Raw genomic sequence first — 25082 nt, 5'->3', positions numbered from 1 at the left:
AACGTACTCAGGTCTGCAAACAAAAATGTTATGTAAACGGAGACCAGCTGGGTCAGGCCTAGGGGGGCATTCGAGTACAGTCCAATTAAACGGACCCAGTGTGAAAGCAACCTTAGAACCACTATAGGCCATAAATCAGGCTCCTACAGGTTCTGACTATTAACAGCGCTAATGCTGGCTAATGCAGGTTCTGACAGCGCTAATGCTAAGTGAATACTATGTTCATAGAGAGAAATTCCCAATATATTTATTGTAATCTATTTTACTGTGTATACAAAAGCTACTGTTCACATATAAACACGGAATTTATTATGAAACAAGAAGTAAGTACTATTATGTGGAGACATTCAGCCACTGGAAGAGAGAAAAACACACACTCAGGGACAAATGACAAGACACGTTTTAACTTTACACGCTTTTTAATCATATTCAGGTTAATTTCTTGAACAGGACTGTTCCTGTTGAACATGTTCATGTAACACTTAAGAGTAAAATGAGGGCCTTCGCTCTGCGAGCTGATGTTTCGGTCGTCTGTGGTGTGCGATGGAGGGTTTGGGCCGTCTGAAGCAACGACACACACCGGCCCCGCCCGCACACACGGGTTCTGTACCTGAATCTCCTCCTCTGCTAGAACCTCCAACCCCTCTAGAACCGCACATTAACCTCCGTACCACACGCAGAAGGTAGGGTTAGGACACGCCACACACAATGCTTTCAGAACTATCCTCACAAAACACGTCAACCTTCCCCCAACTAAGTTAGCAGGCTCTTAAAAGCCGCCATTACAGAATCAAAGCCACCATTCCAGAATCAAAGCTCTACATGCTCTGTAATAATGACCGTTAAGAGAATTCCGTTAGGAACACGTGCTGTCCTGTTTGTTCTGCTGGTATGGCCTGTTCTGAATAAGAACTCCCATCCAATGGGAGAAGTGCGATTGATGGGGTGATGAGGGAGGCTGGGAGGGAGGGACGCAGGCGCTGGCTGATGCGTTAGGTTTGTACTGAGTGATGGCACACGAGAATGAGAGTAGTGTCTCGCCTTCCAGGTGGGACTACTAACTAGCTGCAGCTGTAGGGGAGAGGGAGAGAGAGAGAAAGACAGAAAGACAGAAAGAAAGAAAGAAAGAAAGAGAGAAAGAGAAAAAGAAAGAATTAAAGAAAAAGAGTGTATGTGTGTGTGTGTGTGTGTGTGTGTGTGTGTGTGTGTGTGTGTGTTTGTGTGTTCCCAGGTAATCCTCCTGAGCACAAGCGCATATCTGACTAGCAGTAAGTTAAGTAAGTCCCGCCCAAAACTCCTATACACAACAACACACAAACAAACAAAATACAAAATACAGAAACTTTTTTGTCCTTTCTTTTTTTGTGTGGTAAATAAAAGAATCCTAATGGAAAGGAACAAACAAAACAAAATAAAACAAACAAACAAACAAACAACACGAGTCCCAGTCTGCCGACTTGCACATACACAAGTCAGCCCGTTTCAGTGCCACGCCAGAAACCAAACTCCTGTTCCTGTCCCCAGCCTTGCTGACGACTCCCCCCTCCCCCCAAATGAGTAACTGCAATATCGCTGCACTAGCCTAGCCCAGCCTAAGTAGCCTAGCTTAGTTTAGCCTAGCCTAGCGTAGCGGAGTCCTGTGCATGCATTAAGGCTGAGAGGGTGCTTGCAGCGGGTGCTGTTGTGTGCTAGCTGGCGGTGCCGTGGGCGACTGGACCATAGGCTGGGGTGGTGGGGGAGGCAGAGGAGGGTGCTGCTGCGCCCCAGAGTGTGTGTTGGGCGACGGAGGGGGGGTGGGGCGCTTGAACTTGTCTGGACTGTTGCTTCTCCGCGGGGAAGGCCTCTGTCAAGAGAGAGAGATGGAGAAAGAGAGAGATAGAGGGAGAGAGAGGAAAAACAGGAAGAAAGCGTGAGTGATTTGAATAAAAAGCAGAAGAGGTGGTTTCCTCCTTTTGTGGAAAAAGGAATGATGACAGAAAAAGGAAATAAAAAAAAATCTGTTAGTCTAACTGCTTTTACCATCAAATTATTATCCTTTTATCCAGGAAAGACTTAATTTAAAAGGAAAACAGATTAGAGATTAAGGATTAATACTTCTTAGATGCTACCTGGTTTTTGTTTGTACTTTTCAGGAGTAAGATTTAAGATTCAAGTTCATTTTAAGATTTCACAATACTATAGAGCAAAATAACATCATAACAGTGGTGCTATTAGACATAACCCTTTCAACTTTTCAGTGTTCTTTAAGCAACCTTATTGACACACACACATGCACACCCCTACACACACAATATGTGTGTATAGATGTGAATATGTATGTATCCATGTGTGGAGTGTGTATTAGAGAGATAGAGAGTGATGCATCAGTGTGTGTGTGTGTGTGTGTGTGTGTGTGAGAGAGAGAGAAAGAGCGATTTGTCAGGGAGTCGGGTGTGCGCGGAAGTTATTGACCCCGAGTAGGAATGTTCTCTAAGCAGTAATCCCACCAGGGAAGAAATGTGGAACCTCCAATGATGTAATCAAAGGCCTGAAAAGATCACAAAAACAATCCTAAGGAGCTCAACCTGTGAAAGACTCCCACTGCCACACAGTAGGTTTTCACTCAGGGACTAAGCCTCAATTACAATTATATTCATAATCTTTAACATAAAATCACTTTTCAACTACTTTTCTCAAAATTAGTGGGAAAAAAAAATCACTTCTCTCAACAGCACACACCATAGAAAGCAATCACACGCCCAGAGTCTCCTTCATTCCTAAACAAGCTATTCACTGGCATGTAATAATATAAAGAGAACTGGGACAATGTGTGACCTGAAATACTTCAAAACAACTCGACAGAGAAAGAATGGCAAAGTCGAGCCAGAGCAGATCAGGTGAAAGAACACAGTCCCAGGACACCCGAGACGACTATATGACGACCTCTGATATGCAGATAAGGCATATTTTATATGGAGGTCTATAATACTTGCCCGGGTAAATAACTTGTGCGATAACTTTGATTCAACCCCCTTATCAAGGATGGGGAGGAAACTGAGTATAGAGAAGTGGTGAACAGCTTTGTGGCACTTTGTGCCATGGTGTGAAAACAACCACCTAATTTTAACTGTTGCCAAGGCGTCATTCCACGTCAATTCAACCAGGGCCCACGCACTTAGGTCTCAAAAAATTCTGAAAAAATTACCAGGTGTACCTATGTTACCCAGGAGACACACGGTAAAATTACTCTTATGTAAGATTAATACTTTCCAAGATACAGCCAGTTTTACAGGGGGAGGGGGGTGTTGATTTTGTTTGGCCTCTTTTTTTTGTCAAAGTTCACAAGCCCACAGCGCAAGAACTAAACCATGTAGGAGGCTCAAATTTTGCATGCTGGTACATAAATAGGAATAGTATGTAGCAAAATCGTCACGTTTGGTCTGGATAATCCTGCATGGTCATAAATGGTAGTGGACTTTAAGAGGGCTAAGAAAATTATGATGTTGCAGAAGCAATTAAGGTATATATGTGTGATACATGTTTATATTATTAATTCCTTCTGTAACACCATAGTTTTCCCTTTGGGGATTGAACGATCGATTGATCGATGTAGTCCAACAGCCTAATTGTAGTAAGATAGATAGATAGATAGATAGATAGATAGATAAAGATAGATACTAAATAGGGTTGGGCACCGAACCACGGTTCTAATATGGCACCGGTGCCGACGCAAACGGTAGAACTCTTTGACTGGGGATGTTTATAAAAGGAAATTTCCTAATGGAGATATGTCCAAGACTTGCTAGATTAGGATTAACAGCCTGGAATCATAAGGTAATCAGAAGGGAGTTATTTTAATAGATAATGTGGGAAGCTGACCTTTAAATGTTTTTTAATAAATAAGTAATGAAATACTAACATACATATCACATAGATGTTTCAAGTGTCAAATGTTCACAAAGCAACAATTTATTTAGCTCTACAATGACATTTCCAGGGTCCCCAATCTAAGTTAAACGTAAAATTCCATGACTTTCCCTGACGAAAAACCTGAATTTCCATGAGCTACTATAGAATGAATCGTACGATATACAAATCGTAAAATACACAATAAGATATCAGAGTAGCCGCATAGCGTTCAAGCATCTTTGACCATTTTTAAATGGGCATTGAATAAGCACAGTTGGGCTAACCACAACCACTCAAGGAAGCAGTAAAGCGAATTACCAGGTAGGGATGTAACGATTACCGGTATAATGGTAAAAATATAAAAATCTTGACGATAACAATTACCGTTTTCATTTCAAATATCATAATTATAAGGCTGCACAATTAATCGAATTTTAAATCACGATCACGATTTTGGCTTCCCACGATCAAATTTGCGTGATCGAGCGATATTTCAAATGCGTGCTCTACCCATAGAACCAACCTGGCAACCCATAGAACGCTCCGCAAAACAAATCAAGCGCTCCTTAGACCTGTCTGACCATGTGCCTGCATGCAGCCTACCAATGTCAGCTGTTCCCTGCACTGCTCAGCCTGATGCACTGCGGACTAGTGACATTATGTTAACTATTAGTAGGCTAGTTAGACTACAATAAACGACGATCAAAAATCCAATGTGTGGCACAGCAGAAGGCCAAGAGCTTGTCCCTCGAAGCGGATCATCCATTGTTCGAAAATATTTCGGATTTCAGGCAAGTTAAGTTAACCAAAAATATAAGCAAGGCAGGGCTCTCAACTCATACCGTGAAACACATCACATGACGTAAACCACACATGCCTTTTTTATCACATTAACTTTTAGTCCTTGTTTGCTTCTACTGATAGCCTATACTGTAATAAGAGTTGAGCTAACGACGGGATCCGTGAATTTTATTCATTTATTTTATAAGCTACATGTGCAACCTGCAATGCATATGCGTTTCAAGGCACAGCCTATTCAAAACGAGTGAACAATAATGAAAATGTAGCCTACACGTCAGTGTTTTACATATCAACGAATGACTAAACCAGGGGTGTCCAAACTGCGGCCAGCCATGCACTTTAATCCGGCCCGCCAAGCATTTATTAGTTTATCATAGGCCGCTCGCTATTTTTTTCCAGCGATAGACGACATTGTGGTTAACTTTAGGCTACTGCAAACTGCTTTACACTCTTCTTAGAGAACGTTTACAATGTCAATGTCAAAACAGCTTGTCACATCGAGATACATAGAACCTCCATTGCAGCAGATCTAACTACGTTATGCTAGTCCATTTAATTGGGGACGCATTTGAGCGTGGGAGAGAGGGCGATGGCAACAGTAGTTCCCATTACTGACCATTTATAAACTGTGAGAGGGCACAGCCATAGGCAAAGCACTAGCCATAGGCTATATTTGAGTGGAGCTGGCAAAGAGTCTTAAAGTGACAGTGCACCATTTATAAATGAATTAAACAGCATCAAATTAACAGTATTTCTTAAGAAATTAATTTTCTACAACAAAATTATTTTGTCATTTAAATAATACAAAACATTATTATTATTATTATTATTATTATTATTATTATTATTATTTGTGTGTGGCCCGCTGGCCAATTTTCAAAACCCAATGTGGCCCTTCAGTCAAAAAGTTTGGACACCCCTGGACTAACGATTACAGTAAACTTATGAACACGAAGCAGAGCTTAAGTGGCTAATGAGGAGCGTTGGGAGGATTCCCGGTGGGCGTTTTCCCAAATATTAACAAAGTAGCACGCACAAAACATTTGTTTGGAAGTTGTTTGGAAGTTTGGAAGTCGCAGTCAAATCTATAATTGCAGTAATTTAGGGGAGTAAATGTGAGGGGAAGAATTTGGGTGAGCCAGATAGCAAGTCCAATATGTTTAGGGAAAAAATATTTTTGTCACTAAAATTAATTAATAATCGTGATAAATAATCGTGATCTTAATATTGATCAAAATAATCGTGATTATCATTATGGTCATAATCGTGCAGCCCTACATAATTATCGCAGTTGATTACCACGGTGTGGAAACCGTGTGTTTAATCCTTCCCAGCTTCATCCGAGCCTGCTTTTGACATACAGTAGGCCTGGTACAATGGAAAAAAAAAATGGTACCCTACTGATTCTGTTGTCTAATTGATGGATTTAACTGCGATACGGATTAGGTTACACCTGATTTTAAAAGGCGGAACATTTTCACCGCAAAACGTGTACTATATCATGAAGCCACTCTGCGTCTTTTTATACCGCGATAATACGAAAACCGTGATAATTTTGGTCACTATAAGCGTGAGGTTAAATTTTCATACCGTTACATCCCTATTACCAGGTATACAGTAAATATATCTGCATTTTGGCAAGTACATTTTAAACATTTTTTCCCAGATCTACTTCATAGGTGTCCCGTTATTCAGAATTAAAAGCCACCCCGCCAGCCAATCAGAAAAGAGTATTTCTTCTCTCCGGGTGATAAACTACTTTGTCCCACAAATGATAAAATTCTGTGACTTTCCATGTCTGGAATAGACTTTATCAAATTTTCATGATATTCCAGAAATTCCATGACCCGTGGGAAATATCACTCATATAACCAAAACGTACAAGAGCAACACTGAATTGAAAATTCAAAAGCCCTGTTGACAGTAACAACGGCGCAAACATTATGTAATCAAAGAATGCATAAAAACTGCTTGAGACATCATTACACGTGCTTCCTTGAGTGGATATAGTTTTATGACGTGCAATCGAAATATTGGCAGGACAATTGCCTGTGATCGAGCCGATAGTCCATAAATAATTTGCAAGACACCTTATTTTCTATCAGTGTGTATGGTGATTCATCTGACCTGACAAGCGGGCCAATGTGTACATCTTGCATAACAGGCAGAGAACTGGGTCTGTATAGGGTGATGATATACAGCACCGGAAATACTGATATATACACCAGATGTGATAAGCAGAAAACAACCTGATGCTGACTAAAGCGATTACCCTCTAGCCCACAACGACCTCAAGGCATTAATGAGTGTCTATTCTATCACTACATCTCCCACCACAGAAATACGTTGTGAGCCACATAAAGGGGAGATAAAGGTCTTTTCAGCGCGCGCTTCCACCACAGTGTCACTCCGTCTCGGCTCTATTGTTGGGTCGCGAGAGAGGATCGGGTGTGGCGGAGTGGGAAACAGGTGTATCTGGGCACAGGTGGGATAGAAAAGTGAGCTCCTGGCCCGGGCGGAAGCCATGGTGACAGGACACAGTGGGAGTGGGATCTGGCTTTTGTAACAACTTTGTTGTGACCTCTGTTACTATGGCAACATGATACATTGCAGCCTTGTTGTCTGTCTGGCAAGAACGTCTAACAGGCTATTCTAACAAGATCCCAGAGAGCGACTGTCTTGTAGCATTAAATGCTCTCTGTCTACACTGACCTTCTATTGAGTCATATTTCAGGGTCGTCCAATAAAAGTTTGCTCAAAACGGCACGTTGCATTGCGCTTCGTGTGCCGTACTGTCAGGACATTCCAATTGAAAACAATGTACTGATTTGATCGCATCGCTTGCAGTTAGGACTTGTGGTTAGATTGAAGAGCATGTGTACATTTTCTTTATTTATTTTTTTTTAGTTCTTTGCTCCTTCAATGTCTTTGTTTCTATTACTATAGGCAAAATAGTGCTATAGACTCCTCTCTAAATGTCATCTTTAAACAACCCAGTTTTTTGTGTACTTTTGTGTGTATGTATATCGTACATGTGTCGTATTTGCAGTGTGTGTGTTTGAGCTAGAAAGAGTCTGTGCTTGTGTGCGTGTTTACCTGGAAGCTGTGGGAGGAGCCGGGATGGACGTGCAGGCCTGTGTGTGTGTGTGTATGCATGCGTGTGTGTGTGTGTGTGTGTGTGTGTGTGTGTGTGTGTGTGTGTGTGTGTGTGTGTATGCGTGTGTATGCGTGCGTGTGTATAAGTGTGTATAAGTGTGTATAAGTGTGTGTGTGTGTGTGTGTGTGTGTGTGTGTGTGTGTGTGTGTGCTTGTGCGTATGCGTGTGTATGTGTGTGTGTATAAGTGTGCATAAGTGTGTGTGCATGTGTGTGCGTGTGTGTGTGTGTGTATGTGCGTGCGTGTGTGTGCGTGTGTGTGTGTGTGTGCGTGTGTGCGTGTGTGTATATGTGTGTGTGTGTGTATGCGTGTGTGTGTGTGTGTATATGTGTGTGTGTGTGTGTATGCGTGTGTGTGTGTGTGTGTGTATATGTGTGTGTGTGTGTATGCGTGTGTGTGTGTGTGTGTATGTGTGTGTGTGTGTGTGTGTGTGTGTGTGTGTGTTTACCTGGATGCCGTGGGAGGAGCCGGGGTGGACGTGCAGGCCCGGGGGTGTGTAGTGGGGGAGGGGGGCTCTGCTCAGGGTGGCTGGAGGAGTGAAGCCCACTGTGTGGCTGGCATACGACAGACCTGTCAGAGGAACAAAGAGATTATTATTATCTATTTTTATTCCACTGCTTGGTTGAATTTCCCATTGTCCTGCGTAATTTAGAATGTGCATTAACATTATGTGATTTGAACACCTTCTGAAGTTTAAATAAACGGTCACGTTGCATCCAAGCCTTAAAATACAGATGTTCAGAACATAGTAACATTTAGTATATGACGGAGGTGGCTTTTAGGTAGTTTGATGGCAGTAGGCTAAGTAAAAGAGCGATGTTTCAACGGTAAGGTTAATCAGAATCCTGGGACATGCCCGCTTGACAACAGGAGAGATGGAACTAACGACTGGCCTTTGGCCATAGCAACCATCCATTTAGAACTAACAACGAGTTTGTCCTGCAAGTTAAGAAATGAGTTGATATCAGTTGGAAAAAGTGGTTCTACAAACAAGACAGTTTTAGCGATTAAAACGCTTAAATTACAACAGGAAATGAACACAAGTGGCAACAGTGGAATAAGCGGGATAACAGACGGCACGGTGGTCTGTTAACAGAAAATAGTGCACTTACAAGGTTTAAGCGGCCATCCGCTGCGCATCGGGCCGTATTACAACCTCGACCGTGCATCATTTTCTGTTAACAGACCACCGTGGAGTCCATTACCCCTTACTTATAATCATCATCATCATCATCACCACCAAAGATGGTGGTAGTGTAGTGGTTAAGGAGCTGGGCTAGCATGTAGAAGCCTAAAAACTTGTGGGTTCAATTCCCGGCTTCCACTGTTGTGCCCTTGAGCAAGGCACTTGACCCCGAGTTGCTCCGGGCACAAATAATATATAATTGTAATATAATTGACATGTGTAAGTCACTTTGGCGTCTGCTAAATGAATAAATGAAATGTAAATACATTATCGCCATCATTATTGCTGTATTATGATCTTTTTCATTACTAATGGTATCAGTAGTAGTACTTGAGGTAGCAGTAGCAGTAGTAGTATGACATGAACTGTATCTAAAGTAGGGCACCAAGACTGCAGACCAAACTCCACCAAGACCAAATGCGGCACATCACAGTATATGTGGAAGTGAAACCAAATTAATCAAGCCTCGTGAGATGGAGTTGCTTCAAAATGAAAGTAGTTCTTCCCTGGCCTCTGCTGCTATACCTTTCTACCACATTTCATGAAAGATGGGCCAGTAGTTTTTATCTGTGATCCTACTCTCAGGCAATAGACAGACAGACAGACAGACCACATTGGAGGTCATAACCTCCTTGGCACACGCAAAAGTCACGTGAGGGATTTTGTGTGCACAGAGAGGATGAGACAGGGGGCGTCCATCAGACAAGCGCCCCGAGGGCAGCGAGGCTCTCTGCTCTGCCCCGCCGCGTCTCACAACTCAAAGCTCCTCTGATGTGAGGGGAAGGCTTAGCGCGGCATAATAAAAAAATTGCCGAGTCACCATCGGGGAGGCGCGTGTGAGCCTGGCAACAGTCTCCGCTGACAAAGCACAGGGGCCCTGGAGCGGTAGCCCGAGTGATGTCACCGCCTCATTTAACCCTCGGTCAACAGTGACTAGGTAAGTGGCGCGCGGCGAGGGTCACCATCACCTGGGCGACGGTTCCAGAAGGGAACAGGAAATGAGCGTAGAGAGAGGAAGGGCACGAGGGATGGGTTATGTGCTGACTGACTTCCTCTCTGCCTGGCTGAGAAGAAGGAGAGAGAGGGAGAGAGAGAGAGACAGAGAGAGAGAGAGAAAGAAAGAGAGACAGACAGACAGAGAGAGAGGGAGAGAGAAACAGACAGACAGAGAGAGAGGTAGAGAAAAAGAAAGAGAGACAGACAGACAGAGAGAGAGAGAGAGAGGGAGACAGACAGAGGAGGGGTGCAGGGCACGGGAACAGGGCCAACATCCTGCCATCTCTCTCTCTCTCTCTCTGTACCCTGTACTGCTCAGCTGGATAGCCATTAAAGACGAAGATAAAAAAAAGACCATCAAAATAACAAAATATATATATAAATATATATCCTGAGAAAATCAGTCTAACAAAGAAAACCTCCAAAGCGAAATTAAAATTAAGCAATCGTCATTTTCAGCTGCCAAAAGGGAAACAAGCACCTTTCTTTAATTTGTCTTCCACCTTTCCCCTGTTTAACTCCCTTTCTCTTTCACACGCACCGCACATTAACTTTACTGCAAGACAGACGGACTAAAAGAAATTGTGTCCCGATACAGACAGAACCAAAGTCAATAGTACTTCTGCTTTATTAATCTACTCTGGTCAGCAACAACGATAAAGCCTTTGAGGCTTCTCACACAGATAAACACACCTACACACCTACACACACATGACGTCTGAAGTTTTCTGTTGACTGAAGACTCAAGGACTCAAGTTCATGGGGTTCCAGACAGAACCACACCCAACAACACAGATAACCGTTTGCTTAACCTTTCAGCAGGAACCAGGGAGAGTGGAGCACAGAACGCCTGGAGCTTGAGTACTGAGACTGGAATAAGAGCCATGGCCAGACGTTTGGCCAGAAACAACCGATGTGTGTCATTTGGCAATAACTTCACAGGGGACAAGACAAATAAGTCAACTCAGAGTTTTGGCCCATGGTTGGTGGAACACTTAAGCCTTGGGTTCACCTGCACAAGGCCCTGTAAAGCAAACAGCGGCTGATCAACTATCTGATGCAGGATCAGTGTGAAGCATTTACATGTATTCATTTGGCAGACGTGTTTATCCAAACGACTTACAGCAATAGAATACCATTTAAAGCAACACCAAAGAATGTTTCCTCTGTTGCACGCGCGCTATTTGTTTATCCAGCACCGGCTTTGCAAATAACAATGTCGACAGACAAGGTAGAATATGTTGCATGATTTTATGAAAGTACGATGTATTGCGACATCAGATGCTAGTCAAATTTGTAGTTTCTTATGTCTCATTCCATTCCGCTACCCGATCTGGCAAACTTACATAGTGCGGTTATAGCCGATAGAGGGCCGCAAAGCGAATGCAGAAGTGCCGTTCACCCTGTTACGAGTTGGTGAACCACTAAAAACAATTTTGGAAACATTATTTTAAGGTACAAAAAACTCTTTGGTGTTGCTTTTAGCAATTAACATTAAAGAGAGTTACAGCTACAGCAATATAACAACATTTAAGCTACAGTGCACAGGAGACTATAGCTAGGACCACTGCATCTGCCAATATTAGTACTAGAGGATAGGAGTGCTTACATATTAAGCACAAGTCCGAGTATGGTAAGCGGAGGAAGAAGAGGAGGTAGAGGAGAGAAGTGGAGAGGAAGAGAGGGAAGTAGAGAGGAAGGAGGAAGAGGGGGAAGAGGAGAGGAAGGAAATAGAGGAGGGAAGAGAGGGAAGTGGAGAGGAAGGAGGAAGATAATGGAAGAGGGGGAAGTACAGAGGAAGGAGGTAGAGGGGGGGAGAGGAAGGAGGTAGAGGGGGGAAGAGGAGAGGAAGGAGGTAGAGGAGGGAAGAGAGAAGTGGAGAGGAAGGAGGAAGAGAATGGAAGAGGGGGAAGTAGAGAGGAAGGAGGTAGAGGGGGGAAGAGGAGAGGAAGGAGGTAGAGGAGGGAAGAGAGAAGTGGAGAGGAAGGAGGTAGAGGGGCGAATTCAGGTAGAGGTAGAGTAGGCATTTGAATTCAAGTAAACTGAACTGAAGTAAAAGAGAAAGCGAGGGGGGGGGGCATGAGCTTGACACCGGAGTCCGCTTCTTTTATCAAACCACCCCTGCAATCAGGACGTCTCCATCTCAAAGGTATGCCTGAATAGAGACCAAATGTTCCCAACCCTTGTACCTGCAACGCTATAAAAAAATAAAAAATAAAAACACTGGCTAAAGGGAGCTTATTAAAGATTATACCACAGCCATAGGAGAGGAGAGAAGAGCTGACCACTAAAAGCTGCCATCGAGGTAACTGCCCTAATCGGCCGGAAGCTTATTGAGGGCACAGTAAGGGTTACCTTATGTTGTTGTCTACGTTTAATACGATAGATAATGTGAGGTCAATATATATTTTTGTAAATAGAGTATATTTTTGTACAGAGCACATTTTTCTATGGAAACAAATGGTTGGGGGTTGACATGGGTAATGGCCTAAATGAAATTTGTTCAAACACATGAAATCAGCAAAAATATATCCTCCAGTGTGCGATGTATACTCGTTTTCGAGGTTTCAACAGTTCTACTGCACATCATCAGCACCTTCAAAATCCCTGTGCACAGCCCTTCATCAGCACCTAACGGGATTTTGAACTTTAATGTGAGGTCAATGTTGTTGTCTGTTTTACACGATGATAATGAAAGGTCAATGTTGTTGTCTACGTTTCACACGATAGATAATGTGAGGCGATTGCATAATGGGTCCAATGATAGTATGTACTGTACAGGTAACCTTTGGTTTTGTGTGTGTGTGTGTGTGTATACAGTGCTTCTCATCACCAGTAAAAGTAGTCGTTTTATAGTTCACAGCAAGTGGACTACACTGAACAGGTCTGATGACTTCCTCAGTGTGGGCGGCAGCTGCAGCAGCTGTCTGGAAGCAGCAGAGCTGGTGAAGAACTGAAGCAGGGACTCAAGGCCACTCGCTCAACTTCACACACACAGCAAGTCTGGTCTTAGTCTGTGTATCTACTGACTCAACGTCCCTCAACACGTGTGTGTGTGTGTGTGTGTGTGTGTGTGTTCATTACATAACTTTTGTGTACATGTATATGAGAGAGTATAAAAGTGTATAGTAAAGTGCAGTAAACTGTATGTGCATGTGAAAGCGAATGCGAGAATGTGAGCATGTGTGAGAGAAAGAGTGTGTGTGTGGTAGAGAGAGAAAGAGTGTGTGAGTGTGTGTTTGAGAAAGTGTGTGTGTGTGTGTGAGAAAGAGACAGAGTGTATGTGTGTGAGAGTGAAAGAGAGAGACGGAGTGTGTGTGTGTGTGTGTGTGGACGTACCGGGGGAGATCGGGCGACTGGAGCTGGGGGAGGGTGTGTAGGGGATGGGGCTGGAGACGGTTCGAGCCCGCAGGCCCTGGGCAGACATCTCGTTAAAATACCTACAGAGAGAGAGAGAGAGAGAGATACACAGGAACAATCATGCCTTGTGTGTGTGTATTTTTGAGTGTATGTAAATAAATGTATATATGTTTATATGTATGTACCTACATGTGTGCGTGTTTGTTTGTGCATGCGTGTTTGTGTATGAGTGCGTGTTTGTTTGTGCATGTGTGTTTGTATATATGTATGTACCTACATATGTGTGCGTGTTTGTTTGTGCCTGTGTGTTTGTATATATGTATGTACCTATATATGTGTGCATGTTTGTTTGTGCATGTGTGTTTGTATATATGTATGTGTCATTAGAGCGTGCTCTGCACCGTTGTCAATTTCCAGAGTTCTCACTCTGAGAGCTGTCAGAAAATTGCAGATAATTTCTCTGTATTTAGTGTGTGTGTGTGTGTGCACACCTGTTGCCATTTATATCTAAGCTGCTCTTACTTGGTCCTACCAGACTCTCGTACATTTCATAATGTACAGAGAGTCTGGCCACTTTCCATTGCCAAGCGTTAACTTCCTTGAATGCGGGTACTCTGTTGAAGTTTAAAACTATTGGATCTGCCCAGAGCCACTCTGGATCTGCCATAACCAATCGCTAAGGTTTGGTCGCGACGTACGCCATGCTCAAACTAGTGCACAACCTCAACGTCATCTTTCTCAACCACCCCCTCTGTTCGCTGATTGGACAGGTAAAATTTGGCCTGAGAAAACCCGCGAATATACCGAAATCCCAGATGATGTACTGAAGGAAAATGAAAATTGAGCGGATGTACGTAGGAGGGTGGAGCCAGGCTAGCTCTTACTACCTGACAGCATAAAAAAGCAAAGCCAAAAACAAGTGTGGAGGGTGTCTGGCTCAAAAACCTTTTTATTGGGTTTTATTGGGACAGCACCCAGCCACAATACAGTAGTAGTACTGCCTATCAAGCTACAATCAAACAGGGGAAACCCGGCACCGCCGTGAGGTAGTTGTGGGATGTAAGAGTGTGTGTGTGTGTGTGTGTGTGAGAAAGAGTGTGCGTACCTCTCATTGTTTGTGTGTGTGTGTGTGCGTACCTCTCGTCGTCCATCTCTAGACTGCTCTCGCTCTCTGATAGCTGTCTGCACAGTGCTTCTCTGCGCTCCATCTCTCTCTGGAGTTTTCTCTGCAGTCTGATGTTCTCCTCCCGCATGTGCCGCTCTTCCTCTATGTACTGGGCACGCTTCTCTGTGTCTGTGAGAGAGAGAGAGAGAGAGAGAGAAAGAAATAGATGGAGATAGAAAGAAAGAGAAAGAAAGAAAGAAAAAAGAAAAAAGAAAGAGAGGGAAAGAGAAAGAGAGAGAAAGAAAGAAAAAAGAGATAGAGCGAGAGAGAGAATGTGAGAAAGAGCAAAAGAAAGAGAGAGAGAGGAAGGAAAAGAGAGAGAAAGAATGAATGGGAGAGAATAGGAGATAAGGATTATTATTGTTAATGTTGCATGGTGTACAGATATCAGAAAAATATCATATTATTTGTATGACGGTGTTTAAGTGCAAGCTGAGTGTCCTATGCGTGTTTGCCGCACTCTACTTCCAAAGGAGTTTCATGTTACAGTGTGTTACAATGTCCTGATATGACTGGTCATTAATCTCAATGATGAGGCTGGTCAGTGGCATCATCACTGCTGGATAGATCTCTGTGATGTGAGTTGCAGCTCACAGTGATATAACTGTTTGGATACTTTTTGGTGACCCATGGTGCCCTCTAGGTCATAGACTGGTATTGCAGTTCTCTCAAACTTGCACATGGTCACATTTCCAGACAGCACTGTTGTGCAACTACCACTGCAAATGGATAGAGAGAGCAGCATTCTGAAGACTCTCTCTCTCCTAGTGACTATGCTGGTTACACAATAATGCATTTACAAACGGAACACCAAAATGTATGACTGTTCACAAGCCATCAGTAACGGGAAGAAAGTCATGATTCTTAGGGGCATTGTCTCCCTCTAGAGGACAAAGCCAACAGATGTGGCATTATTTTTCAAGTCCTTTAAAAAAAAAAGACTAGACCAAATATAAGCCTGACATGCAGGTGTAATCAGAATCCAGACACGCTTTCAGGTGTATGTGCTGGAGGAAGAGATGAGGACTGGACTGAGATAGATCCCCATGACGACGCCCTTTAGAGTCCCACAAGGTACTCACGCTGCATCTCCGTGGTACGTAGGCCTCTCTTGAGTCGCTCCACCTCGCTCTTGAGGAAGCGGATGTGGCGCATCATGTTCTCTGGGGAGTCCACCTCCATGGAGATATCCCGCGGCGACGGAGGTGCCGAGACAGGCTGGTCCAGCTTCTCCTGAAGAATCCTGTCACATCAGAGAGGGAACACGGCAGAGACGGTTGGTTACCTGGCAACCAACAGGCACACCAACTAACTGATGGACTCTTTGACATCACACAATTACTTCTACGTGTCGCCAAGACTTTCAACCACTTCTGTGAACAATTTACAGCTTACAGCCTCAAACTGCAGATAGGCACAGCAGAGTGTGCAGGCTCTGCGGCACAGAATCCAAAGCTAACTTTTGTCCTCTAACTGCCAATGAACCGTCGAAAACATCACGGCCCAGTAATTTGAAAATATGTTTTTCAACTGGCCATTTACACAGGCCAAAGATTGGGGAAGAGCTGCAACTAGGCAGCTGCCCAGTGAAATTGTGCTAGTTTCACACACTGGCGCCATTCTTCAGAACAAGATGATGTCGTCCTCCTCTCCTCTGACCAAAGGCCATGTCATGTGTCATGATGACACTGCACCTTCACAACTCCCTGTTACTGAGGCTTTCAGCCACTTCTGACCAATTTACAGCTAACAGCTGCAAAATCGCAGGTCTCTGCACGGCCTGGTGTAAATCTCTGCTGCTGCTTTCACTCTACCTACAGCATCATATGTCAGGCATGTCATGCTTTCTGGCACGTTTCATGAACCTTATGCAAGACTTACAGAGGTTGCTGTGTGCATCTCTAGAGATATGAAAAGACACAATAACACAAAGTAACAGAACGATCCTGCGCAGGCAACAAGGTGGGAGGCCATGCCAATGCAATGAATAACTCAGATTCTGGAACATGCAGTTTTCACAATTGCACAATGATATTGCACACATCTTCTGCACAGAACCACAGGCACGCACACACACACACACACACACACACACACAAACACACACAAACACACGCACGCACACGCTCACACGCACGCACACGCTCACACACACGCACACAAACACACTCACGCACACAAACACACTCACGCACACAAACACACTCACGCACACAAACACACTCACGCACACAAACACACACACGCACACAAACACACACACGCACACAAACACACACACGCTCACAGACCTCTTCTCTGCCTCTAGCTTGTCCATGCGCTTCCACAGTCTGTTGACCAGAGCTTCCTGCTCCTGCTCCAGCGTGTTCTCCAGATCAATCTTCTCTCTCCGCAGCTACAAACACAAACACAAACACACCACTCAAACAGCTGACTTACACACATGTGCACTCAAACAGTTAACTCACACATGTGCACTCAAACAGCTGACTCACACACATGTGCACTCAAACAGCTGACTCACACACATGTGCACTCAAACAGTTGACTCACACACATGTGCACTCAAACAGTTAACTCACACACAATTTAAACTTATCAACATAAACAACATGACTTGACAACAAAATAGATGGCAACATATGTAACAATCTCATACAACGTCTATTTGTGCCACTAACAATAATCGTGTGTGTGTGCATACTATCTGCCAACATGGTTGTGAACTACAGGATATGATGATAGAAACCATTACCATTTCCAACATGTGTACAAGCTACTACAGGAAGTGACCTCAGGAGCAATTCCCCAATCGAGTGTGAGTAACAGGATATGACAAACAGGATAAAGCATAACACATTCTCACCTGGGAACAATTTATCTTATTCCCACCCTCCTTGAGCAACAGGAAGTGGTTTAACGTGCATTTGTGTGAGGAACAGTAAATGACAAGGAGAGTGTACCTGCTCAAGCGTGAGCTGCTTAGAGATGGTGTCGTTCTCCAGCTTCTTGATCTTCTTCATGAGTTTGTTAACCTGGAACTCCTGCTCCTGTTCTAGGTGCTGCTCCAGCTCAGCTTTCTCATGTTGGAGCTGAGGACAGAACATGCGCACACACGCACATACACACACAGAGAGAGAGAGAGAGAGAGAATACGTAAAAAGAAACAAACACACAGATGTGCACAAACATGAATAAATAGACACTCACAGACAGACACATGTATATTCCTGTGGACTCAGAGAAATATTAATACATATATATATATTCACCAGTAAATAGGGTCTCTTGCTGTTACACAGTGATGCAACTACTACCAAATAAAAATAATGAATAGGAAATCTGTTTACTGTTTACTTCTGAATAAAGCATTGCGACCCAGCAACTTTTACACCCATAAAAGCCAACATCCAGAAATAAGAGAGAAGAGATAGGTCCAACCAACTGTCTGCATGTAAAGCTCCTACTGTGTTGGCAGTTCAGCTCTGTTTGGTCTCTAATGTAAAGTGTTGAGAACAGGTCAAATAATTGGTAGCCAGGCAGGTCTGCAGCTCGTAGAAATGCTCAGATGTAGATTAACAAAGCAAGCAAAGTCCTGATCTTGGGACAGCACAGTAGTAGGCATTACTCCCTACCAACGCATCCACTAGGGTTCAACCCAACTTGATGTTATGTCGGAAAATGTTAACATGGGCTGTTTGTTCCTGCTTTGTGACCAACCTCTCCAAGTGTGTTGTTCAAGAGTCCCATCCCATCTGGGCCAGTTTCAGAGTGAATGCCTTGCCATGGCTAGCTAGTTGCTGATTGGTGCTTCTCTCCCAGGTTGTGATATCCTGGCTAACACCAGACCGATTCACAAATTGACATCAGGGTACTCAGAATGAGTACAGAAGAAATTTGAAAGACAACCGTTTATCCCGCCCATCGGATTGAGAACTGCCAATGGTAAGTTCCCAGACCCAGGCTATCACAGTACTTCTTCCTTTAACAATTTATGTTTGTGACCCAGATCCTAACTGAATTACCTCAATCTGGAAATAACTCATGCTGACTGGCTTGATTCAAATTCACAGAAGAGGGGTTGAACAGGGGTCAAATAACGGCTGGACCGATCGTGGTCTCCGTTTTGAAACTCTACCAGTGCAGTTATTACACTGGCTTCAACAGGGTGGCGGTGGCAATGGCATGGCGTGCAAAAATGCTTGGATTGAGCCAATAGGATCTCCTGCCATCTGCGTGGTCTCTGCTGCCAACATCCATCTGGTATCTCATGTCTGTCTGTCTGGTCAGAATGAGCCTGACACGTTAACCATGTTACACGGACATGATACAATGAGCAATGCTATCTGAGCCCAACTTTCTACAAAATCCCTGACAGGATGATATTTCGACAATGCTTGCATTTGAAAGAAAAAAAGCTATTACCCAGTGTCGGTTGTGTTGAGGACTTTCTTCAAATTCTTCAATTTAGCAGAGTAACTAAAACCTAAATTCTAATTCTAGATTTCATTCTAATTCTAACACGTGTGATGTCAGCCACTTGGTTCTTGGCTGGGGTGAGCAATGGGAAGCATCATTACCACCAGCACCATTCACCTGTAAGCCTGCCTATTGTACCCTGAGCAGGGCAAGTAACAGCTAAGTTTCCCCACTGCAGGGCAGGTGACAGAACCTGGTGGGGCTGCAGACAGGAAGGTCAGCTCACAGCAGATTAAGCCTCAGGGGGACTCTGTGTGTGTGTGTAGGGCTCAGTGGCACGGCATGTTTTAATTGGCTGCCTGGTGGGTTGGAATCACAGATCGCCGAAACACAAACCTCTCTCTCGCTCTCTCTCTCATATGCTACTTTCAGACATAGGTGTAGGTCTGCATGTTCTGCGGATATCAAGCGGTTGGGCCGTATATCTGAACAACGTATCCCGTCCCGACATTTGGAACTCCGAACTTAGGGGGCTCCTGCACTACTTCCCTCCTAGTATTTTGGACGGACGTTGCGTAAATGATCTCTGGTCTGAACGAAGCGAAGAACATGCAGAGATTCTGTTCATGTGCGTGTTCAACCACGTTCAACCTGTTCAACCACACTGAGATTCTGTTCATGTGCGTCGGTGTCCTCCACACCAATGTCCGCATAATGTCCGCACGTAAGCATCATATCTGAATCACCAGCAGGGTTGAACATCCGTTTGACAAAGATCTGCATAAAGTGCAGAGGACATGTCTGAAAACAGTTATAGACAGACCTATTTAAAGCCCTACTTTGGTCTCTTTCTCTCAAATCCAATACTCTCTGCTGGCACTGGCTGCCATGCATAAATGTTGCCAAAGTAAAAAAAAAAAAAACAGCATTGGAACTCAGTGCTCAATATATTAAATAAAAAATCCCTTAAGGCTAGAAATTAATTGGAATATCTAATAAAAAATGACATGTAGCCTAAGACAGTCAGGTGTAACATCCCCCATTCTCCCTCTCTCTCAATCATTCCGCACTGTGTTCTGTCTCCTGTCTCCTTTCTTGCAGTAGCTTCTCTCCTCTCATGGTCAAGGTCTGACTCACTCCACTGTGTTCAGGTGCCAAATGGCTCCCTTCCTGGCACCGCCACACCACACTTGCTACTAGAGAAGCACACGGGTGGGCAGAGTCACACTGCCTGGCTGCAGTAGTTTAACATGATCTGGATGCTAACCCTGTCACATCAGCAAATCGCCACTCCACATAGCAGCTGTTTGGAATGCCCTCAGAGGTTCTAGAACCCTGTGGCTTATTCTGGATTCTTATTCCGGTTCTCAGGGAGTCACCACCACACACACACATTCACTGATGTGTGATGCTTCTATCTTTTGTGCGATTTCCAACCACTGAGGCATGTTGCTGACTCACACAACAGAAGGGGAAGCTCAGACCAGGTGTGAGCAAATCTAAGTCACCGTGCCTACAGGGATTCAAATCCAACCAATCACACAAGCCATTACTTTTATTCAACCAATCAATCAACTAGCAGTCTTGACATGACTCACATTCATATTTATAAAAACCCTTCAGCCATTGTTCTCTTGGGATGGGGACCAAGCAGCCTGACTCGAGGCCGGGGTATTACAGGAGAGAAAGAAGCCAATTCCAATCAGTTACAAATTATATCCTCTAATGCTGCACTATGAGCAGTCTTTAAGGTTTGTCTTTGGTCTAAAGATCCTCCGCCACAGTTCTTGTGAGTGATCATTTTTTTGAACACCTCTCCCCCCTCGCATCTTGACACGTTTCATTCAAAAAGCTCTGTAGGATCAGAGTTCTCCTAGTAGTCTAGCACAGTATGCCGTGGACTAGGCCTAGGTTATCAACAAATAAACATTCTACAACCTACAGATCTTTCTTACCTGCAATTATCCTGCCTGTACAAAACTAAAAATTACAGTGAACTGTTCAGAGGACTTTTTTTAATGCAAATAATGTTAGCACCTAATGACATATGTGACACCTAAACTCTGAGTTCTGTTTTGGTCTTTGGATCTCATCTCTGAATAAATCGTTGACACAAGTGTTAGGTTCGGGTCGACTGGATAAGACTATGAGCATCAGTCTCAGAGCTTTTGAAACATAAATCTGTCACTGACAAACTATATCTCAGCTCAGTTTTCCAACGTAAGCCTTCCGACCCTGACCCACCTGCATAAGCTTCCGTGACAGGTCATTGGTGAGGAACTCCTCTTCTTTCTCATAGTTAACAGCCAGAGTCTCCTTCTCCTTCTGCAGGGCCTGGATCTTTTTAAACAGCGTGTTAGAGATGAACTCCTCTTCTTGTTCCGCTCTGGCTTGCTACAGAGGGAGGAGAGAAACAGAGGGCACGTTCAAGATTTTTACAGTGGTGAAAGAAACAAGACATTCATGAAGTTCCTCACATTACTGGAATTCTTTTAGATTTTGGCAAAAGTGGGAAGGGTTACAAGCCAGCATTTGCAAAATGTTCATCCAGTCTCACTCTAACCACACCTAGTTCAGAAGCAAGAACCTGGCTCCTGGGGGGGGGGGGGGGGGGGGGGGGGGCACAATACCAGAAACACCACAAAAAAATATCACCATGAACAAAATCAATCCAGAATCCAAATATGACCATATATGGCAATCAATGCATCAAACTTTATATGAAGCACAAGGCCATGTGGCTGTGAACACGTTTTGCAGAACTTGACAATAATCCTGCACGTATCATCTCAGCCCATCTGATTCGCAGGAGCTGAAGTTACTTTTGGGTGTGTGCAAGTGGACAAAAGACGACATTGGATGTTTTCATTGTAAGCATGGGAAGCTTCTTCCAACCAAATGAAATACAGGTACACTAAACAGCACTTGAACAGAATGTCTTTCAGCTTTTCTAGGGTTCGTGTGACAACAATAAAAACTTCAGCAGAGATTAATTGAAATTACTCTAATACATCCTCAAGTAAGTAAAAAGATGCACCAACTATCCTTACGAACTAAGTGTAATTTTCGTGCTATTTTGTATTTAGCTGGTTGATCTACATCAACATCATCTACCATAACATTAGCTAGCCTGGTAGCTTGCTAACAAACAAGCGTTAAACAATCAAACTTGGTTGACTTTGGATGGAAAACAACTTGCCAATAATTAAAATATTCATATGCCGCCTTGACAAATGAGGATGCTGGTTGGTTAGACAACAAGCCTAAACAGCTGGCCCATGCATGTAAGCTATAGGATAACGTTAACATTACACCTACGCATCAGAAAAAAACATCAAGAAAGGACAGCTGTCTCATGTGTGCACACCTAAATTAACGTTAGATTGTCTGGTGGCTGCGATGCTAAAGTTGTTAGCGAGTTAGCTTACTAGGCCACACTGTGAATGATGAAGGTGGATGAGAAAGAGTGGAAGTCCATGCTGATTAGCGTACTTTAGTAGAAAGAACACTGTGCGTAACATAATGGTACGCTACACAATACCACTGGTGTTTTAACAGCGTGATTGCAACATAACGTTAGCTGGCAGGTGAAGATGCTAATCTGATTCAGCATAACAAAATATGCTAACTCGCTAGCTCCCAGCTAGTTCTAGTATGCATCTTACCTGGCTCTAGCTCACGAAATACTACTAGCCACCTAGCTAGCTAAGCTCAAGTGAATCTCAAGACTGTCTACGATGGCCACGGGCTATCATTAGCTTATTTCCTTGGCTCACACCAACCTAGCAAACTAATTTGGGTTACAGGCATGTGCTGACATTAAAAAAACGGACATGCAACAAGCCTGTCACCCAACGCTGACTGAATACTTACAATTGTAACGCTAGCCTTTCGCAAGTCTCGATTCTCCTCTTGCAGTGATTTGCATTTGAGTTTGAACGTTTCCAGCTCGATTTTCAGCACTTTGTTCTCTTGCTGTAGCGAGGCCAAGCGGTTCGTCAGCTCTTCCAGGCGAAACTGGGATATCAGTATTCCCGGCTTGCTGGATGTCGAGGCGGTAGAGGACATAGGGGTAGCAGAACTGCTCCCGGCTCCATCGGTATCACTCTCGCTGTCCGCCATCACCGTATCGTGCGAGACTGGACCTCTATGGACTGGACGGGCAGGCCAAGCAACTGAACGGCACCTAGACTGGCAAGAGGGTTGGGGATATGCCGGGGAATACCAACTAGAGCGACAGCACTTGCAGGAACTACTATCGTGTTACGAGGATAGTGCCACCACGCGGTAAGGATAGTAACATGCAGGGTGGGGCGGCAACCTGTGCGCGATCTATGGGCACGACCTTTCTTTTACTGTCTATGGGCACGACTCGTGAATGTTTTTCATAATAACAATAATTATTTGAAAAGACAATGGCCGCGTGAATTCTGTTTCAGGGAGTTTCATGTATATATTATGTCTATGGTTTCATTCACATGTCCAGGGTGCGAGTTAGGGGGGAGCAGGGGGAGCCATGGCTCCCCTAGTGGCCACCTGAGCTCCCCTGGAAACATGGTAGATATGTGAAATTGTGGGGGAGCTCTAAATTATTGATATGATTGCCAAATAAATTATATTTTGGCCATGATTTTCCCTAAAATGTGTAAAATAAGAGAGATAAAATTGTATTTTGAGTTCATGATTCATGAAAAAAGTGCCTGCTTGCACGTTAGAGGCGCGAAACGTGGAAGCGCTCAAATCAGGTCATCGCCTGTCCACATCATGGCTTACCGGACCTCGAGCAAAAGCAGCCGAACCCAGGCCGCTGTGGTCACTCTGTCTGTCTGTCTAACCGCTGTGGTCACTTCTGTGTTAGGTAACTGCTTTTACTTAAAATTTGCTGTTGTAGTAGGCCTAAGGATTGCTGTTATGTAGGCCGCCTACTTATGAGAAGGGCTATGTGCATCGTTGTGTTGTGTAGTGTGTGCCGTTGCGTCCAGGCAGTGAGAGGGTTGTGTCAAAGATAATGAATGTGTTGTGCTATAGTCCTAGCTGTAGCCTATTGTAAATAATAGGCTATTGCCATACTATGTTATCTTATGCCATAATGTTATTGTTTATTGTATAGATGGTTGGTGCCGCTGGCTGGCTGCGTGTGTTTGGCTCTGTGTAGCCTACAGCCTTAGGCTAGGCCTATAGCCCATGTGATTGTGAAACAATGTAAGTTGTTGAGTAATTCTAAGTTTATTCAATTAAACAGTCAAAAGACACATCATTGGTGGTCGGGGTCCGTGTATTATTTACTATCAAGTTCATTGAAGTTTGCGTAGCCCATTAATGATCCATCGGAGTGTTTCATGTAAATATTGCAAACATATATTTTGTTTCATGTAAGCAAGACCTATGGCACCACCTGTGTGCAACGGATTTTCTCTTTATAATAGGCATGTGTCTATGCTGTTGCTATTAATGACAGGATCAGCATTTAAACTTTGCCCCCCTCCAAAAAAAAAGAAGAAAAATCGCCTACCCGCCCCGCCCCCCCCCCCCCCCCCCGGAGACCGTGGTATAACTCGCACACTGCACATGTCAATAGATAGCCTACTAGATAGATAATGAAGAAATAACTTGTATTGGTGACATTCGAAGATTGTTGGAAAGAATTTCATAACGTAAACGATCCAGATCTGGGTGAGCATGTGCACGAGGGGATAAGGTCCAAATTCACAGAACCCACTCCTGGGCCAGAGATTATCTGCTTTCTGGGCTTTATCTCTTATGTATAGTGGTAGTGTAGCCCTATACGAAAAGACATATGATATCAGTAGCCTCCATTGAAAATAGCCACAGGCCCCTGAACTATGCTGTATAGGCCTTCTGCTCCAGACCCGGATCAGCTGACATCTGCACTTTAATACAAACTATAGGCCTATACAGAACGATAAAGACATGTCTGTAATGACAATCCAGTAGAACAGGCTAAATGGACAGATGTTTTGAATCTTGCGACTTATATTGTCAGTTCAACTAAATCAGTTTTATTGCAGTTTGACTAAGGCACTAATGTGAGCCAGATTTGGAAAACACATCCATGGCAACTGGATGCATTTCTACATTTTTAACCAACAA

The 25082-nt window shown here is 43.8% G+C and overlaps 1 protein-coding gene across 1 annotated transcript; it reads right to left on the bottom strand.

The window, feature by feature from the left end:
* Nucleotides 1-400: 400 nt before the first annotated feature.
* ccdc6a (coiled-coil domain containing 6a) lies at nucleotides 401-23224 on the bottom strand. Its single transcript, XM_076286232.1, has 9 exons — nucleotides 22845-23224; nucleotides 21216-21365; nucleotides 17516-17644; nucleotides 16844-16947; nucleotides 15635-15795; nucleotides 14525-14681; nucleotides 13367-13467; nucleotides 8294-8415; nucleotides 401-1843 (listed from the first exon to the last, which is right to left on the bottom strand). The coding sequence occupies exons 1-9, from the start codon at nucleotides 23091-23093 to the stop codon at nucleotides 1649-1651; spliced, it is 1368 nt and encodes a 455-aa protein (XP_076142347.1). The 5' UTR covers nucleotides 23094-23224; the 3' UTR covers nucleotides 401-1648.
* Nucleotides 23225-25082: the final 1858 nt, after the last annotated feature.

Source organism: Alosa pseudoharengus, unplaced genomic scaffold, assembly GCF_046254945.1.
Source record: "Alosa pseudoharengus isolate Yale_2024_CS ecotype anadromous, Long Island Sound unplaced genomic scaffold, YU_APseudo_1.1 YU_APseudo_1.1_scf_15, whole genome shotgun sequence".
In the NCBI taxonomy this organism is placed as follows: Eukaryota; Metazoa; Chordata; class Actinopteri; order Clupeiformes; family Clupeidae; genus Alosa; species Alosa pseudoharengus.
Note: the sequence above shows the minus strand (reverse complement) of the source record. Positions and strands in the feature narration are given on the sequence as shown.

Bases quoted from the DNA above. Each gene is read 5' to 3' on its own strand.
- ccdc6a (XM_076286232.1), bottom strand. From the start codon at position 23,093: ATGGCGGACAGCGAGAGTGATACCGATGGAGCCGGGAGCAGTTCTGCT. The intron at 21,366-22,844 runs GTAAGTATTCAG...CTCCCTCTGTAG, and splicing joins GAAAGGCTAGCGTTACAATT to CAAGCCAGAGCGGAACAAGA. The intron at 16,948-17,515 runs GTACACTCTCCT...TTGTGTTTGTAG, and splicing joins AGCAGCTCACGCTTGAGCAG to CTGCGGAGAGAGAAGATTGA.